At 31.5% G+C, this 18,631-nt stretch overlaps 1 protein-coding gene and 1 pseudogene across 1 annotated transcript; both read left to right on the plus strand.

Annotated features, from left to right (window-relative positions):
- Window positions 1-3,528: 3,528 nt before the first annotated feature.
- LOC116023379 lies at window positions 3,529-10,915 on the plus strand (annotated as a pseudogene).
- A 4,415-nt stretch (window positions 10,916-15,330) lies between these two features.
- Window positions 15,331-18,280, plus strand: LOC116023380 (putative late blight resistance protein homolog R1A-10). Its single transcript, XM_031264375.1, has 2 exons — window positions 15,331-17,434; window positions 17,542-18,280. Exon 1 carries the CDS (start codon window positions 15,331-15,333, stop codon window positions 17,431-17,433), a length of 2,103 nt encoding a protein of 700 aa, XP_031120235.1. The 3' UTR covers window position 17,434; window positions 17,542-18,280.
- Window positions 18,281-18,631: the final 351 nt, after the last annotated feature.

Consider the following 18,631-nt stretch of genomic DNA (forward strand, 5'->3'; position numbering starts at 1 on the left):
AAAAGTGTACAGTCACCTATAAATCTAGTACAAAAAATAGAATTAACTCATAAAAATTAAAATTAAAAAGTAAAAAAAAAAAGTGACTTATTTGTGTTCGATGGCTTAATTGTTGTTTCTCAGATAATTCAATGGCTTATTTGTACTTTAAACCTAGAGTTAACTTGTTAAAAATGTTAATTGCTATTTTTTTTCAGTTTCAGTGGCTTAATTGCTCTTTTTTTTCGGGTTCAGTGACTTATTTGGGAGTTATTCAAGTTCGATGGCTTAATTGTTGTTTCCCCAAATAGTTCAGTGACTTTTTTTTTCTTTTTTTTTTTGTACTTTATCTCTTTTATTTTTCCCCTACTATGAATTAGGGTTCATATTGCAGTGTAAACTCTGGTTTAAAAATTATGTTTCTACAGTTAACCTATTCTGTATTTATAGTTAATTGTTTATGTACATGTTAACAAATTGAAGGCACATCACATGACAATTACAAACACATAACATGATAACTATAAACACATAAATTGTTAACTGCAGACACATAATTCAAAAAAAAAAAACATGTTAACCAACATCTTATATGTCTGCGCTTAACATATTTTGTAACAACAGTTAACAATTTATGTGTCTGTAATTATCACGTTATATGCCTATATTATCATGTTAGATGCCTTCAATTTATTTATATGTACGAAAATTATTAACTGCAGATACAAAATCTGAATGTTATTTTTAGATCAGGGTCCACAATGTAATGTAGACCATGGTCCATAGTATAATTTGCCTTCTTTTTCTTTATGGGCTTAAAAAAAACCTAATATTTGTTTTTAATTATTAAGCAAAGACCTTGTGGTCTAGTATGGGGGTGTGTTCGAGCCTTAGTGGAGCTAATATTGGCTCTTTGTGTTTCATTTGGTTGAGAAAATAGTTATAAACAGATACTATATTGTAACAGAGTCAATAGTACTAAAAAAAATTATAGTATGATGATATATATTCATATGCCCGAATCTCGTTTTAATAATTAATGTAAGTGCACTTCAATAACAGGGAGAGAAGACAAAATAAAAGTGACATAGTAGTTGTGCTGAATTGGATGTAAGAAATCACTTTGTTGGCCAAAAAATAAGTGGAAAATGATTTAGAATTGTCTAATTTCGTGGCTCAAGATGGTATTTTGACCCCAAATTTCATCTCTTACACCCCAAACTGTCGTTGTTGTTCTAGGCTTCTAGCTTGTTGTATTTGTGAAGAAAAAATAAGGCAACCGGAGGACTCTTTGGCGAATCAAAACTCGAATTTTTATTTTTTCTCAATCTCTTATTATTTGTTACACAATTTTTCCTGATCATTTTCTTCTTCTTTTGTCACTCAATTTTTCTTGATTAGTGTTCATTGTTTCTTTATCATTCATGGAATCTTTTGAGTTAAATACACTTGACAAGGACCACTCTTTATCAACAAATGATGATATTTTTTTTTGACCAAAAAATCAAATTTTTTAACTTATATTTTTTTTTACTCTTTATCAAACATTGAAAATCGGAAATCGCCTATAAAAAAAAAAACATTGAAAATNAAAAAAAAAAAAAAAAAAGGCCACCGAACGAGATTAATTCGCCCCTGGGTGAATTAGTTTGCCTTATGGGTGAAGTAATTCGCCCAGGGGACTTTTAATTTTTTTTTTTAATTTTTAATTTGTTTTTTTTTTTTTGTTATTTGATTAAATAGATGTTTGGCCATAACTCATAAAAAAAGTAAACAAAAATAAGGATGTTCTGAAAAATTAAAAAAAAAAAAAAAGATTAAAAGTGTACAGTCACCTATAAATCTAGTACAAAAAATAGAATTAACTCATAAAAATTAAAATTAAAAAGTAAAAAAAAAAAGTGACTTATTTGTGTTCGATGGCTTAATTGTTGTTTCTCAGATAATTCAATGGCTTATTTGTACTTTAAACCTAGAGTTAACTTGTTAAAAATGTTAATTGCTATTTTTTTTCAGTTTCAGTGGCTTAATTGCTCTTTTTTTTCGGGTTCAGTGACTTATTTGGGAGTTATTCAAGTTCGATGGCTTAATTGTTGTTTCCCCAAATAGTTCAGTGACTTTTTTTTTCTTTTTTTTTTTGTACTTTATCTCTTTTATTTTTCCCCTACTATGAATTAGGGTTCATATTGCAGTGTAAACTCTGGTTTAAAAATTATGTTTCTACAGTTAACCTATTCTGTATTTATAGTTAATTGTTTATGTACATGTTAACAAATTGAAGGCACATCACATGACAATTACAAACACATAACATGATAACTATAAACACATAAATTGTTAACTGCAGACACATAATTCAAAAAAAAAAAACATGTTAACCAACATCTTATATGTCTGCGCTTAACATATTTTGTAACAACAGTTAACAATTTATGTGTCTGTAATTATCACGTTATATGCCTATATTATCATGTTAGATGCCTTCAATTTATTTATATGTACGAAAATTATTAACTGCAGATACAAAATCTGAATGTTATTTTTAGATCAGGGTCCACAATGTAATGTAGACCATGGTCCATAGTATAATTTGCCTTCTTTTTCTTTATGGGCTTAAAAAAAACCTAATATTTGTTTTTAATTATTAAGCAAAGACCTTGTGGTCTAGTATGGGGGTGTGTTCGAGCCTTAGTGGAGCTAATATTGGCTCTTTGTGTTTCATTTGGTTGAGAAAATAGTTATAAACAGATACTATATTGTAACAGAGTCAATAGTACTAAAAAAAATTATAGTATGATGATATATATTCATATGCCCGAATCTCGTTTTAATAATTAATGTAAGTGCACTTCAATAACAGGGAGAGAAGACAAAATAAAAGTGACATAGTAGTTGTGCTGAATTGGATGTAAGAAATCACTTTGTTGGCCAAAAAATAAGTGGAAAATGATTTAGAATTGTCTAATTTCGTGGCTCAAGATGGTATTTTGACCCCAAATTTCATCTCTTACACCCCAAACTGTCGTTGTTGTTCTAGGCTTCTAGCTTGTTGTATTTGTGAAGAAAAAATAAGGCAACCGGAGGACTCTTTGGCGAATCAAAACTCGAATTTTTATTTTTTCTCAATCTCTTATTATTTGTTACACAATTTTTCCTGATCATTTTCTTCTTCTTTTGTCACTCAATTTTTCTTGATTAGTGTTCATTGTTTCTTTATCATTCATGGAATCTTTTGAGTTAAATACACTTGACAAGGACCACTCTTTATCAACAAATGATGATATTTTTTTTTGACCAAAAAATCAAATTTTTTAACTTATATTTTTTTTTACTCTTTATCAAACATTGAAAATCGGAAATCGCCTATAAAAAAAAAAACATTGAAAATCGAAATCATTTTTAGGGTTTCCTAAGACATCCTTAATTAATTATCCACGTACACCTTAAATTATATACTCCATATTATCCTAACGAATGCGCAGCACTCAAACATCATCTGAATTTTCTATTTCCTGGAAGAAAGAAAGAGAGAGAGAGAGAGAGAGACCAATGGCGGTCGCCTTGGACAAAGTGGTAGAGGAAGTGGTGTCCCAAGCGGTAAAAAAGCTGGTCCAAACTGTATCAGATAATGTCGAGCTGGTTCGTGGCATAGATTCTGAGATAAAGGATCTGGCGGTTGACATCGAAACGTTTAACGCCAGGTTGGTGGATGCTTCCAAGAACCCAAGGGCCAACGAACTCCAACTTTTGGAAGTTGTAGTGAAAAGATTCCGAGATATTGTGAATGAAGCTCAGGATGCGGTTCGTAAATATGTTGCTGAGAAGAAGAAGCATGGAGACAAAGGCTACGCAAAATGTGTGGATAAAATTCCACATGTCAGAAAGGTCCATCTCTCTGCGGGTGAGATCCGGGTTATTAGGACGAAGGTGAATACAATTCGCAAAGACCACGAAAAAGACCTTCGATCCCTCATGAACTACCCAATCGAAAATCAGTCACATCTCCAGGTATGTGACACTCAAAACACTACTTTTATTATCGTATTTTTCAAACCTTTTTTAAGCTACAAAAAAGCCTTTCCTTTACCTGAAATGGTGAAAATATTATATTCTAAGGGTGTGTTTGGTTGGTGGGTTTATGCATAAGGAATGGGTATGAAAGTGATTGCTTGTGTTTGGTTGGTAGGTTTTTGTGAATCTTACTATGAGTTTGGAATACCCCATTAATGAGAAAACTTATACCCTTATTAAATAAGGGTTTTATCTCCCTTCCTCCTTTCTTCCCCAACTATTAATAATCATTCTCATTCCACCCAACTATCAAACATGCTAAATACTTTCATCAAAATCCATTACCATTACCAAGTATTTGATACACATTCTGATTTCGATTCCCATGTGCGAACCAAACGCACCCTAAAAGATGATATACACATTTCGAGAGGAGAGGAGACGTGCATACTCACCTCCCCAGACCCCAGCCTCCTTAAAAAGTTTTTTGAAAATGGATAGTGAGAGACATTGAGATTTAGAAAGATATTGAGATTTAGAGATCTGAGAAATTCTCTCCCCAACCATTAGAGAATAATATATTACTTAGGTAATCTGAGTCTGATAATATTATATTAACTTGTTTGGTTCAAGTTATGATATTATCTAATAATGTTATATTATCTCAATAGGTCATTTGGTTCACAGAATCTTAGATTACCCAGGTAGGTAAGAGGATTAATTACCTCCAGGAAGATAATATGAGATTGTAGAAATGTAATATTACCTTATGTGTTTGGTTTGGATTGTAGAATATAATATTACTTTGTTTAGTTAATGGTTATATTTTAGGTTATATATAAGGAAAGAAATCATAAACATTGCAATAAATGTAAATAGGAAGAACAAGAAAAGAGTAAAGCACTTCTCTATTAAATAAATGAGATGAGGATGTTAGTTGGAATCCACTCAAAATCGCATTAAAGAGCCTTCAATGTGTGTAAGTAGTGTAAATCTAGGCTAATCTAAGCTATAGGTGTATGGGAATGAAAGAAAACAAGCTAAAGCTATCTAGGGTTCGAATTCCTCAAAATTGCAAAAAAAAAAAAAAAAACGCTTAATTACTGCTGAGACACAGAGGCACACGGCCATGTGGGTGGTCGTATGGGTGCTCCTTGCTTTGTTTTTTGCCTCGATTCGCGCTCCGCTTCTCCTATTCTTCCTTGATTGGGATCCTTGTTTCCAAAATTGCTCCATTATGTTCCAAAAAGCTTCCTTTACTATTCGTTGTGAACCACTTCACCTATGAACACAAAACACACAAACGAGTCTTATATCCCACTCAAGTTTAGCCACTTTGTTCACAAAAATAGTTAAAATAGGGGGTGAAAAGTGGTTTAGAATTAGAAATATCACTTGCCTATTTCATTCCCTATGGAATACTATTTCTATTCCCTTAAAATTCATTCCTTGAACCAACATGCTGTTAATGTATAACTTTGGGGTATAAACCTAAAACTAGACCTAACAATTATGGACACGACACGAAAATAACGGGTTAGTGTTTAGTCTTAACGTGTCTCGGGTCGTTAATGGGTTGACCCGTTAAGAAGCCGTTATGTTTCATGTCTTAACGGGTCAACCCGTTAAACCTATTAAGAACCCTTAAGAACCTGTTTAACCCGTTAACATTATCCCCCGTTTACAACATGCTAAGAACCAATGATGAATTTACTACATTAGGCCAATATCCTATACCAATTATTGATGTTCAACAATCTGAAATTTGAGTTTTTATTATTTTCAATTTTATTCTAAAAACTAGTATGAACTTCTTTAATTATGACTTTTGAATGTTATTTTATCATTGCATGAATGTTATAAATTGAATATTTTTTTAGTTTGTTTGATGGATTAATTTGTAGGTTTTATTTATTTTTTATATAACTTAAATTTAAATTTTAGTTTTTTTTAAAAAATATATTAATAGGTTTTGCGGGTTTAAACGGGTTTCCTGTCGACACGAACCGAAACATGTTAACAAAACGTGTCTATCGTGTCAACTTGCTTAACCCGTTAACAAATTGTGTTCGTGTTAAAAATTTGAACCCGTTAACATTAACGTGTCGTGTCCGTGTTTAGCCTTATCGTGTTCGTGTCGACCCGTTAACGAACCCGTATACACGAATTGGCAGGTCTACCTAAAACTATAGGTATACACGGGAAAACTATAAGGTCCACCTTTGTATAAAGCTTAAAATGGTGAATTAAATTAAATTAACGGGCTAAATGTGCTTAAATTCAGACACTACTGCAACTAAAGTTTATGCATAAGTCCAACTTAATAAAGAACTAATATAATTCTATCCTAAAATTATGCATTGCTAAGGCATAATAAAACTACATAAAAAATAGAATATTATGCTTGGGACAAATGTGCATAAAATTAAACATTAAACTCGTATATCCCAAACAAATTGCATAACTTAAAACAATTTTAATTTGAGCTTTCAAAGTATAAAATTAATATCAGAACACTAATATGAGTCCAGACCAAAAGGGACCCAAGATTTTGAATAATGACATAATGGATATATACTTTGATATTTTCAAATTGTAAGTCCAGGGTAAAATGTTTTAATGCATAAAACTCAAATTTATGATAAATAGACTGAATTTACAAATTCTAACAATGTCAAGCCAAAATGATATTGTCATTTGTAAATCAAAATCTCACAAACCCTAATTGCATAATTAAGCTTAATATTATGCACTTAATATGATTGAATGCATATATAAAACTACCTAAAGACTATGAAATTACACCAAATATTCATTTGCTCATACTTAACGAAATATGGGCAATACAAACTAAAATTATAATTCAAAGACTAAATGAATTATGGAATAAATATACAATAATGACAATAGTCAGTTGCCTAGGAAACATATTTTACCAAAATTCTAAATTGATTCAAAAAATCACACTCCATAACCCAATTAATATTATTATTAATGACAAAATTGCAAATAGTTCAAATTAGCAATAAATATGCATAATTATATTATTACATTAATTAGGCTATGTTTGGCAAACCTAGTTGAAAAGGTAGCTGAAAGCTGAAAAGTAGCTGAAAATTGAAAAGCTATAAGCTCGAAGCTGAAATCTGAAGAGCTGTTAAGGTAGCTGTTATACTTAAAAGTGTTTGGTAAAATTAGCTTTTTGATAAGTTGATAAATGTAAAAAGACAAAAAAGGACATAATCATACAATTTAAATAATTTTAAATTTAAATAGGTTTGTTTATATATTAAAATATAAAATAATGAAATCAATATATTTAAATAAAATATAAAGTAAGAACATATATTTGAAAATATACAAAGTAAAAAAAAATTATAATTCATAAGATTAGTTCATACAAAAATTAATGTTCAAACATAAATATCAAACTGAAATTACAATCAAACATAATGAAAAGAAAATGTCAAAAGGGTTTTAATTGAAAGGGGTAAAGAATGTCATTTATTTAAAATAATAAGGATAAAGATGGAAAAAAGTTAAAAAGCTACTAGCTTATTTTGAAAAGCTACCCCAAGTAGCGTTTCAAAATAAGCTCTTATTTTAAGCTACTAGCTTATTTTGAGAACATTACCAAACAGAGCTTATAGCTTATTACTAGCTTAAAATAAGCTCTGCCAAACAGAGCCTTAGAAGTCTAAATTTGGAAAAACAATACTTAAAACTGCTAACTTTTAAAAAATATTTTTCGGACATAATTTTGAAAACTAAATAAAATTTCAAGTCCAAAAACATTAATGTCTAGAAAAATATTTTCTTAATTGAAACATCGCCACATAAACACAATTATATTGGAAACAATTCAGGATTCATAAATAAAACTATAATAATAGTAATAATGTTATCATTAAAATATTAATGGTAATAAGTAACATTATAATCACCATTAACATTTAATAATAACAACCAAATTAAAGTATGTTAATACACCTCCTTAATGTTTCCATTTTTTTAAAGATAAAATATAGCTAGTCCAAAAAATTGCAGTTAACTATAACTGTAGGCAGTGTTGCAAAAATCTTGCCTTGGAGTCTATTAATCGGTGCCTAAGCGCTAGGCACCGGTCGGCCACCTAGCGTATCACCAAAATCGGTGGTCTAAGCAGTCGACAAGGCCGCCTAGGCCTCCTTAGCCCCAACTAGGCTGCCTAGGCACCAACTAGACCGCCTAGTCCGCTAATAAGCTATTGTTCTCTTTTTTTTTTTTTTTTTTAGGGTTTAGGGAGAATATCAATTGGATGAATTATAATTGCCATCATATCCTAGCCTACACTTTATTAATATTGTGGTTTCTTGATATAGTATTTCTTTTTTATTTGTTAAGGCTGGGCCAGTGGTGGAAGGAGATTATGTAGTTGGCTTTGACAAGGACTTCGAAACCATACAAGATCGTCTCATGGAACCATCCGACAAACTTATTGTCATTCCAATTGTGGGAATACCTGGAATTGGAAAAACTACATTTGCTAAAAAGATTTTTGAAGACCCAAACATTCACGACAAGTTCGACTATTGCATTTGGGTTCATGTTGCACAAGGCTTTAGTAGAAGGCAGAAGTTTATTGACATCCAAAATCAAATTACCAAGCATACTGAAAACTTTAGCGATGTATCTGAGGATATACTGGAAATGGGAATAAAAGACCGTCTAGAGAATAAGAAGTACTTCATTGTACTGGATGATGTATGGGAAAAAAATGATTGGGATTCTTTTAAAGTTGCATTTCCAAACACAAAAGGAAGTAAAGTCTTGTTGACTACTCGAAGCAGAAATGTGGCTGATTCTATAGGAAAGCCTCATAGTTTACAAGAGTTAAGCTCAGAGGTAAGTTGGCTGCTACTGGAAAAGAATGTTTTTGGTGAAAAAAGATGCGATAACAAGTCCTTTGAAGCTCACGGAAGAAAAATAGCAGACAAATGCAGTGGACTACCACTCGCTCTAGTAGTCATAGCCGGCATCCTACGTAACAGTAAAACCACGGTTGATTGGGAAAGGGTGGCTAAAAATCCTTTTCTAGAAATTAACCGGACTACAGGCCAAAGATACCATAAACTGGTAATGTTGAGTTACGACCAATTGCCTCATGAGAAGTTAAAAAATTGCTTCCTATACTTTGCATCTTTTCCCATGGGACATGACATATCTGCTTCAAAGTTGATTCGTTTATGGATTGCTGAAGAATTCATTCCTACAAAAGATGAGTGGGGATACCCTCTAGATGTGAAAGTGGAAGCTCAAAATTATTTGAATGATCTTGTTGATAGGAATCTTGTAAAAGTTTTGAAAAGAAGAGCAGATGGTCAAATCAAAATATGCAGAATCCTTGACTCATTGCACGAGTTCTGCAAAAGTGAAGCTGCAAAGAAAAATCTATTTCACGTAATGGATGATGAGAAGCATACAATTGCCACGAATACTAGTATTTCATCTCGGCGTCTTTGTTTCCACTCCTCTATTACCCAGATATTTCATGCAGAAAAGAAACAGCCATCTTGTTTGTTCCTGAGTTGCTACAACAAGAGGAGTCCATTTCCATTTGGTGAGCATGTTCATTCTTTGTTGGTGTCTTCCTCACATAAGAGGGAGATTCATTTGATTCAAATGCAAATGGCAATGATCCCGAAAGCCTTTCCCATGCTTAGGGTGTTGGACATTGAATCCCTCATATTAAGCTTTCTACCAAATGGGCTTTATGGCCTAGATCATCTCAAGTATCTTGCTATTACAACCAACCTTGATCGTCTCCCCAAAGCATTCAAAAATCTGCGTGAATTGGAAACTCTTGTATTGAATACCTCAAAAAGGAAGCTTGAAATCGATGGAGGTATATGGAACATGGAAAATTTAAGGCATTTGTACACCAATGCCTCTATGAAATTGCCCTTGCCTCCCAGAACCAGCTCTGGAACTGGAAGTACAAATGTACATACACTTTCTACCATATCACCATCTAGTTGCAAGGAAGAGATCTTCAACAAGATCCTCAATCTAAAAAAATTGGGTGTTCGCGGGGATTTAGCAGAGCTTCTAGAGGAAAAAGAAGGAACTAATTATTTGTTCAACAATATTCAAATGCTGGACTGCCTTGAAAACTTGAAGCTCCGTGGCCTACTAAATGAGGAAGTACTAGCTGAAGAAGTGTTAGAGGTCCCAATGCTACTGCAGCCTGAGAAAGTGTTAAAGCTCCCAACAGAGGATAAGTTTCCACCCAGGCTAAGAAAGTTGACATTGTCCAACACATTGTTTGAGTGGAATGACATGCAGATATTAGGACTAATGAAGGAGCTTGAGGTACTCAAGTTGGATGATAATGCTTTCATGGGTAGTCTTTGGGAAGTAAGCAGTAACATTGTCTTCAAGCAACTCCAGTATTTGCGTATTGGACGGACCAACCTCGTAACTTGGAAAGTAGCTACAGAGAAAAGCTTTCCAGCTTTAGAATGTCTTGTACTCAGATACTGCGCTGTCCTAGAAGGAATCCCCAATGCTTTAGTTCACGTGGATAGCCTTAAAATGATGGAATTGTTTCATGTGAGCGAAAAGGCAATTAATTCCGCAAGAGAGCTACATAAGGAAATAAATGGCAAGAGGGACATGAAAACCAGTGGGTTATTCGAGCTCTCCATCACCTCTCTTCCGCCACAAACTACACTAGTAAGTATATTATATTCTCCCTTTATTTCTTTTAATTTAACTAGTCTTCATATATGCAAATTCAAATGTCCATTGTTAAACTAATGGTTCAATATTAAATTAGCTTGAAAAAAAAATAAAAAATAGCAGATAACGTTTAAAAAAGTTGCAGAGTTTACAGTGAAAAGTAACACTAATTGAACATTATCAGACAAGTGTTTTGATGAACTAAAGAAATGATAAAATCAATAATTATGACAATATTTATAATTCATAAATACTTATTGCAATATTTCTATTTATATTGGGCCTGATAGCATTTGATAAATATGATAAATAATTACGATCATACTAGAGATCCATACAATTGTAGCTTTCTATTAGACACTCTTTAACGTATCATCTTTTTATTACATATTTAGGTTCCTTATTATATCAGGAGAGTAAGCTAATTCACTAGTAATTTATGAATATAAATGGTTTTTCTTTTTATTTAAAAAAATCCAAGAATGGCTAATATGTAGTGCAAATTGTAGGGAAAGCATTTTTCATATAATGATTTAATAAGCATTATATATAGTAGTTATTTAATGAACATGCAAAGTGATTTAATGTAATTGTAAGTTAATTATTAAAAAAAAATCAATATATCTCTTAGTTAAAAGATCTCAATTAAAATTTTGTAATATATAATATATTTTTATATGTTAAATTTATTTGTACAAAGAGAAAAAATTAAATTAAAGTTAAAAAAATACAAAGAAAAAAGGTTATGCACTATTTGATCTATTTTATTACGTTCAAAATACATTGACCATGCCAGCATGGTCCATAATATAAGTATCCCTCAATTGTGTGTTAATATTCCATATATTTGTAGTTCCAAGAGGAAAATGTCAGCACCGTTGGACCGGACATCCCAAGCACCTCATATGTGGTAATTATCTTTCCCATTTTATTACTCATTTCATCCCAAAATAATTTTCATTTATAATATAAAACAAAGAGTTAATTTTATTTTTGGTCCTAGATTTATAGGTGACAATCCACTTTTATTCCATTTTTATTAGAACATCCTCATTTGGTTATAGTATTATTGTGGCATGACCTTTTTTAGTTTTTTTGTCAATAAAATCATTGAAATGTCATTAAATATAAAGGCATTTCAAACATTTTTTTATACAAAGTAGGTTGAATCGTTATATTTTTTATCTTTATTTTCTGAAAAAAATTAATAATTGAAGACCGAAAATGCTCTTGTATTTAACGATATTTAAATTATTTTGTTGATAAAGGACAAAAAGTGGTCATGCCACAATAATATTAGGACTAAGAGGTAATATTTTGATTAAAAAAAAAATTAAAGTGGTTTGTCACTTATAAATCTAACACAAAAAATGGAACTAATTCTAAAAAAAATTAACGAAGTTTTTATTTTAATAATGAGAAATTTTTTATTTATTTCCTTTTAATTAAATAAGAAAAAGATAGTCAATAACCCTTGTGGTTTAGTGGCACGAAGTGGTTCTTCTAAATGGGAAGTTATAGGTTTGATAGGGTGAGAAAGTAGCTATGAATAAATAGTACATTTGTAACAGAGTCAGTAGTACTAAAGAAAAAGATGACCATTAAATTTTTAAATATTGATTAATTAAAAAATAATAATGACAACTCTATTTTTCAGACTTTTGTTTTAATTTTTCATTTATTTATGCTTATTTGATATTATAAACCAATATTTTTAGGCTTATTAATTTGTTACATTTTTATTGTACAACATTATAATGTATTTCTCTTTAATTAAATTAAAATGGCAACTATTGTGTTATTTGCTATGGATAATTTTTCTTTTAAATGGTCAAATAAGTCATCAAATTAGTAGCAATAGTGCAATTAAGCCTTGAACAAAAAAAAAATCATTGAATTAAACCTTTGAACTTGTAAAAAAAAGTGTAATTAGCGCCTTTAAAATGTTACCATTAGGTAACCTATTGACTAGACATGTCATGAAAGATTTTTATACATTTTAAATAACTCATAAAAAATTTTTAGACTATTGTAAACTGTGTACCATCCTTATTTTAGTGGCAAAATTGAATTCAGTTGTTATTAGTGTATTTTATAATGTAATTATTATGTTATCACAATGCCTCTTACTACATTTTTTTTTTCAAAAATGGGAAAATTGAGGGTGCTTTGGGTTGGTCATCCAAATGTGTTAAGAAATAAAGAATAAAGTATCCTTTGACAAAAAAGATATTATAATGTCTTTTTTATTGAATACTAATATTTCTTCTTTTATTTTACATTTAAAGGGGAGCTATTTTATCAGTTTTTTTCTCAAAAGTTTTACTATTAATGATTATTTAATGTATGATTTATTTAGAAAAATAGATTCATAATGAGATATAGTGATTTCATGAATTAAAATCAATGAATACTTTTTTTTTACTATGGTTTTGTTGTTTTTAAATGTCAATAATGTCTTATGTGATACTCCGTATTACACTATTTTTAGCTTAAACTATTAATTCAAATATTAAAGTATTTTCATATGATAATTCAATGAAAAAGTGTTTTAGTTTGTTTTATTTAATTCTTTTTCACTTGTATGACATTTCTTTTATTTTATTTATACACAAAGAAAATTATTTTGTATCATACCTTATCCAAGTTAAGAATAACTTCAACAATAAAATATTTAATAAATGTTTTTAAAAATTTGAGTGAATCTCGAATTAAAATCCCTTTCAGATATGTATGACAAAGCAGGACAAATCACATCAATTTCTAAAACCCTAAATTGGCATAATAGGCTAATGTAATATTAACATATATGGTGCGTATAGTTCAAGTTATATAATATGACCAAGGTAATGTGTGAATGATTATATTAGGTATTGTAACATTATTTTGGTCATGTTGTACTATTTTTCATTTCTGGCCTTTAAAAGCACACATATATGTATGTATAAATAAACAAATTATATCTAAAATAATAAAAACATAATAAGTCCCAATCAAGGTTATATCTAATTTATGTCCGCTGTTTTTTTTTTTTTTTGTTTTTTTTTTTGTATACATTATGCAATATATGAGTTGTTCAATATAATTTTTTGGATAAAAATATCCATACCATTATAACTTCTATTATCTTTTCCCATTATTATTATTACCATGCACATGCATTGACAATATCTTTTCTTATATATTCTTCAATTGAAATAATGTGTGTAGACATTATATATTGGAGTAATATAATAAATAAGTTTGATTCCATTTACTTTTTAATTATATATTACCATAATTATATTTAGTAAATTATCATATCTAAAATTCTTACTTTAATAATATTAATCATATCATAATTATTTGTCTTTCAATGATGATATGATATGCTGACTTTATCAACTATCATATCTAAAATTCTTACTTTAATAATATTAATCATATCATAATTATTTGTCTTTCAATGATGATATGATATGCTGACTTTATCAACTATGAATTCTACGATTATAATTTTTTTTTAAAAATAATATACACCTACTTAAAAAAAATATTTTAATATAATTAAAATTCTAACATTGAGTATTAATACTAGCCACATATTTTTGCGCTTCGCGCATATAAAATATTAGTATATGTATAAATACACACATATATTGCGTACTTATATATTTATGTATATGATTATTTATTGGCGTGTGTATATTTATTTATGCAATAGGGATTTAAATAAATTGTACAACATAACCTAAAATAGAACTCCTAACTAAACATGTTAATATTACATTCCTACAATGTCAACTAAACAAAGGTAATCTCAAGTTACATCTGTGGATGTAATATCATCACTTAAGATAACCTCATATTCTGTGAACTAAAAGTCTCTTAAAGGCACATAATGCATTTATACATCTAGAAAAGGACTTATACTATACACTTATTATTGTTTTCATGTCGAGTAGTGACATTCAAAATCTCATATTACCTCTCATGATAAAATCTCATTACTAAGGTAATCTTATATTTTGTGAATTGAACGTTTCTTAAAGGTGCATAATACATTTTAAAATTAGACTTTATACTATACACTTATCATTGTTTTATAACATTTTTTTTTTTACTTTTAAATTATTAAAGCGTCCCTGATAAAAGAAGAAAATGTGGTGGTGGTATTCCAGGAAGAGGCATGTGTTATAAAATGTCTCTCATAAATGTATCAATTGATTTGACATTCAGTTCTATCAAAGGGATGGGAGGTTTGGGCAAAGCCACATTGACTAAAATGATAAGTTGTTATACAAAATATTGTAACGAAATTTTAATGTTATTAATACTTACTATGCTATATAATAAATTCCAAACAAACAAATAATAGTGGTAATGTCAAAAAATGTAAATATGAATAATATTTAATATAATTGTCAGCAAGTACTACATGAGAAGAAGGCATACACTTTAGTAATTTAGAAGTAGACATACACTCTAGTTCTTTAACTTCATTTTTTTTTTTTGTAAATTATAAAGGTTCCAGTGATAGAAGAAGAAGAAGATGTGGTGGGTTTTGATAATGAAGCAAAAATTATAAAGGAACGTCTCTTGGGAGGGTCAACTGATTTGACATTCATCTCAATCAAAGGGATGGCGGGTCTGGGCAAAACCACATTGACCAAAATGGTGTTCAAGGACCAGGATTTGCGGTTAGAATATTTTCCTCGGCTTTGGGTTTATGTTTCAAGAACTTTTAATCGCAAGCAAATATTCTTGGACATTCTAAGTAATTTCATAAAGATAACCAAAGAGTTTCATGATATGTCCGAGGAAAGCTTAGCACTAACAATACAAGACGTTTTGGTGAGTGAAAAGTATTTCATTGTAATGGATGATGTATGGTCAAAGAAAGACTGGGACTATTTGAAGATTGCTTTTCCAAACAATACAAAAGGGAGTAGAGTATTGGTGACTACTCGACATGAAAAGGTGGCGTTATATATTGATTCTACTTGTATCCCTCACCAACTAAAATTTTTGAGCAATGATGAAAGTTGGGAGTTATTAGAAAAATGTATTTTTCGCAAAGAAAAATGTGCTCCTCCGTTAGAAAATCTTGGTAAGTGCATAGCAATAAAATGCAACGGATTGCCACTTGCTGTAATCACAATTGCAGCTGTCTTAGATAAAAATGGCACACTTGATGAGTGGAAACATGTAGCAGAAAATCCCTTCCCAGTAATTAACCAAGAAAACCAGAGTTACAATGAACTGGTAAAGTTGAGTTATGATCATTTACCTTTTCACTTGAAAGATTGCTTCCTATACCTTGCAGCTTTTCCTATAGGACATGATATTCCTGCATGGAAATTAATTCGATTGTGGATAGCTGAAGGATTCATTCCATTAATGGAGGGTGAATACTCCTCAGACTTGGAGCGCACAGCTGAGAAATACTTGGAAGATCTGGTTGATAGAAATCTTTTGATGGTGTTACGTAGAAGAGCAGATGGTCAAATAAAAACATGTCGGATTCATGACACACTGCACGAATTTTGCAAAAAAGAAGCTGCGACCAAGAATCTTTTTCATGAAATGGACCACAGAACTAAACTAGATGTGAACGAAATCCCACGCCGCCTTTGTGTCCACTCCTCCATTTTGGAGTTCTTGAAATCAGACAACAAGCCATCTAGTGAACATGTGAGATCTTTCTTGTCTTATTGCTCCAAAGAAGTAGAAATTCCCAATGAGTGCCGGGCTGCCATTCCAAAATCCTTTCCTCTTCTTAGAGTAATGGATGTTGAGTCCCTGAAATTCAAACTCCTGCCTAAAGAACTCTATAGCCTCTACCATCTGAGATTCCTTGCAGTGTCAACTGACCTGAAACTCCTCCCAGCAAGGCCCTTCAATAATCTCTGGAATATGCAGACTCTTGTGTTTAACTCCTCCCACAATAGCCTTGAAGTTAAGGCAGATATATGGAGCATGTCTAAGCTAAGACATGTCCATAGCAACAGTTCCATGGTGCTTCCCCCTCCTCCGAAATCCAGCAAGAGAAGCGCCTCGGTAAGTACAGATATCAAGACGCTTTCCACCATATCGCCTTCGAGTTGCACAGGGGACATTTTCGACAAGACCCCAGACCTTCAAAAGCTGGGAATTCGCGGGAACCTAGCAGAGCTTATGGATGTCAAGCAAGGAGGAGTTAGTCTGTTTGACAATCTTCAGAAGCTGGACCGCCTCGAAAATCTGAAGCTCATAAATTATGCTCTCCAGAGCAACAAACTGCGAAGCTTCCCTCGTGCTGAGAAGTTCCCGCGCAGGCTAAGGAAGATGACTTTGTTCAACACTGCATTCGAGTGGAAGGACTTGAGTGCTTTGGGGTCGTTGGATGAGCTCGAGGTGTTAAAGCTGGAGGATAATGCGTTTAGAGGAGAGTTCTGTGATGTAAGGAGCGTTGTGTTCAAACAACTGCAGTATTTTCGCATAGGAAGGACTGATTTAGTATCATGGACAGCTTCGAAAGATAGTTTTCCAGTACTAAAATGTCTGTTCCTCAGAAACTGCACTAAGCTTGTTTCTGTTCCGGTTGAGTTTGGTGAAATAGAGAGCCTTAAATTGTTGGAATTGTATTGCACCAACAAGGGGGCAGTGAAATCTGCTCAAAAAATACAGGAGCTGAAAAGAGGTGTAAATGGAGATACCAAAAAGGGTGGATTTCAGCTCTCTGTCTATCTTCCTGAGCAGTGAGGTTAGTTAAATTCCTTTAAATTATATTTCTCTTGTTTTGGTATTTGCATTTGTTTGTTTACTTTTCCAATTTATTGATTGCCCTTTTTTATTTTTTGGATACATTAGGTTTCCATGGAGGAGATAAATTGTGTGTGGTTCCGTCAGTCCCTAGTGCAAAAAAGGTTTTCATCATCTGTGATCGGTCCATGTCTCTCATTACATCTCGAACAAAATTTTAAGGTGATTGGTCGAACCAATTGAGCTAGCTCCACTTTATTGCTCAATTTAGTTATCCTTATGAGCAGTGAGGTTAGTTAAAATTCTTTAAATTATATTTCTCTTGTTTTGGTATTTGCATTTGTTTGTTTACTTTTCCAACTTGATTGCACTATTTTTTTTGGATACATTAGATTTCCATGGAGGAGATAAATCGCGAGTTTGTCTCATCAGTCCCTAGTGCAAAAAGGGTTTCCATCACCTCGATCTGATCAGTCAAGATCTCTCGTTACAGTCCGAACAAAGTTTTAAGATGATTGGTCGAACCAATTGAGCTAGCTCGCAAGGCTTGATTGACTGATTGTTCAATTTATGGATGACTTTCTGATTGTGATTTCTACAGAATGCTGAAATAAGTGGGCAACGCGAATTTGTTCCGACCATTCCATTCTGATTGTGATTTCCAATTTGTGTGCAGAGTGCATATTCTTGTTACTGTCTTGCGATTTGAGTTCGATTTTGATTTGTTTTGTTTGTTTTACCATGGCTGGTTGTGGTTTTGGTTTTGGTTGTCTTGGCTTCTCATTGAATATTACTCCGTAAACACTCATTTTGGTGCTTTAAAATAAAATACGGAGTAAATAAATGTTACTTTCTTATTTTACTACGTAGTTTTTTTATCCATCTTAAGGTGCCTGATATGTATGCTTAAGCTGCGTGAGTTGTTGAACTTGCGTGATATGTATGCTTAAGGTGCGTGAGTTGTTGAAACTTAAGGTGTGTCATTTTAAAATCTTGGGTGCGTGCTTTGTGTTCTTAAGGTGCGTGACTTGTATATTTAAGGTGTGTGATTTGCGTACAGTGTACTTAAGGTGCACGGTTTTAATGCGGATATATCCGCACCAGAACACTTCCATATATATATATATATATATATATATATATATATATATATATTAAAACGCCATAAAAATTATTCAAAACAAAAACATAGTTCAAA

The sequence above is a fragment of the Ipomoea triloba genome, chromosome 6 (assembly GCF_003576645.1).
Source record: "Ipomoea triloba cultivar NCNSP0323 chromosome 6, ASM357664v1".
Taxonomy (NCBI): Eukaryota; Viridiplantae; Streptophyta; class Magnoliopsida; order Solanales; family Convolvulaceae; genus Ipomoea; species Ipomoea triloba.

Coding starts and splice junctions, on each gene's coding strand:
- LOC116023380 (XM_031264375.1), top strand. CDS start 15,331: ATGGCGGGTCTGGGCAAAACCACATTGACCAAAATGGTGTTCAAGGAC.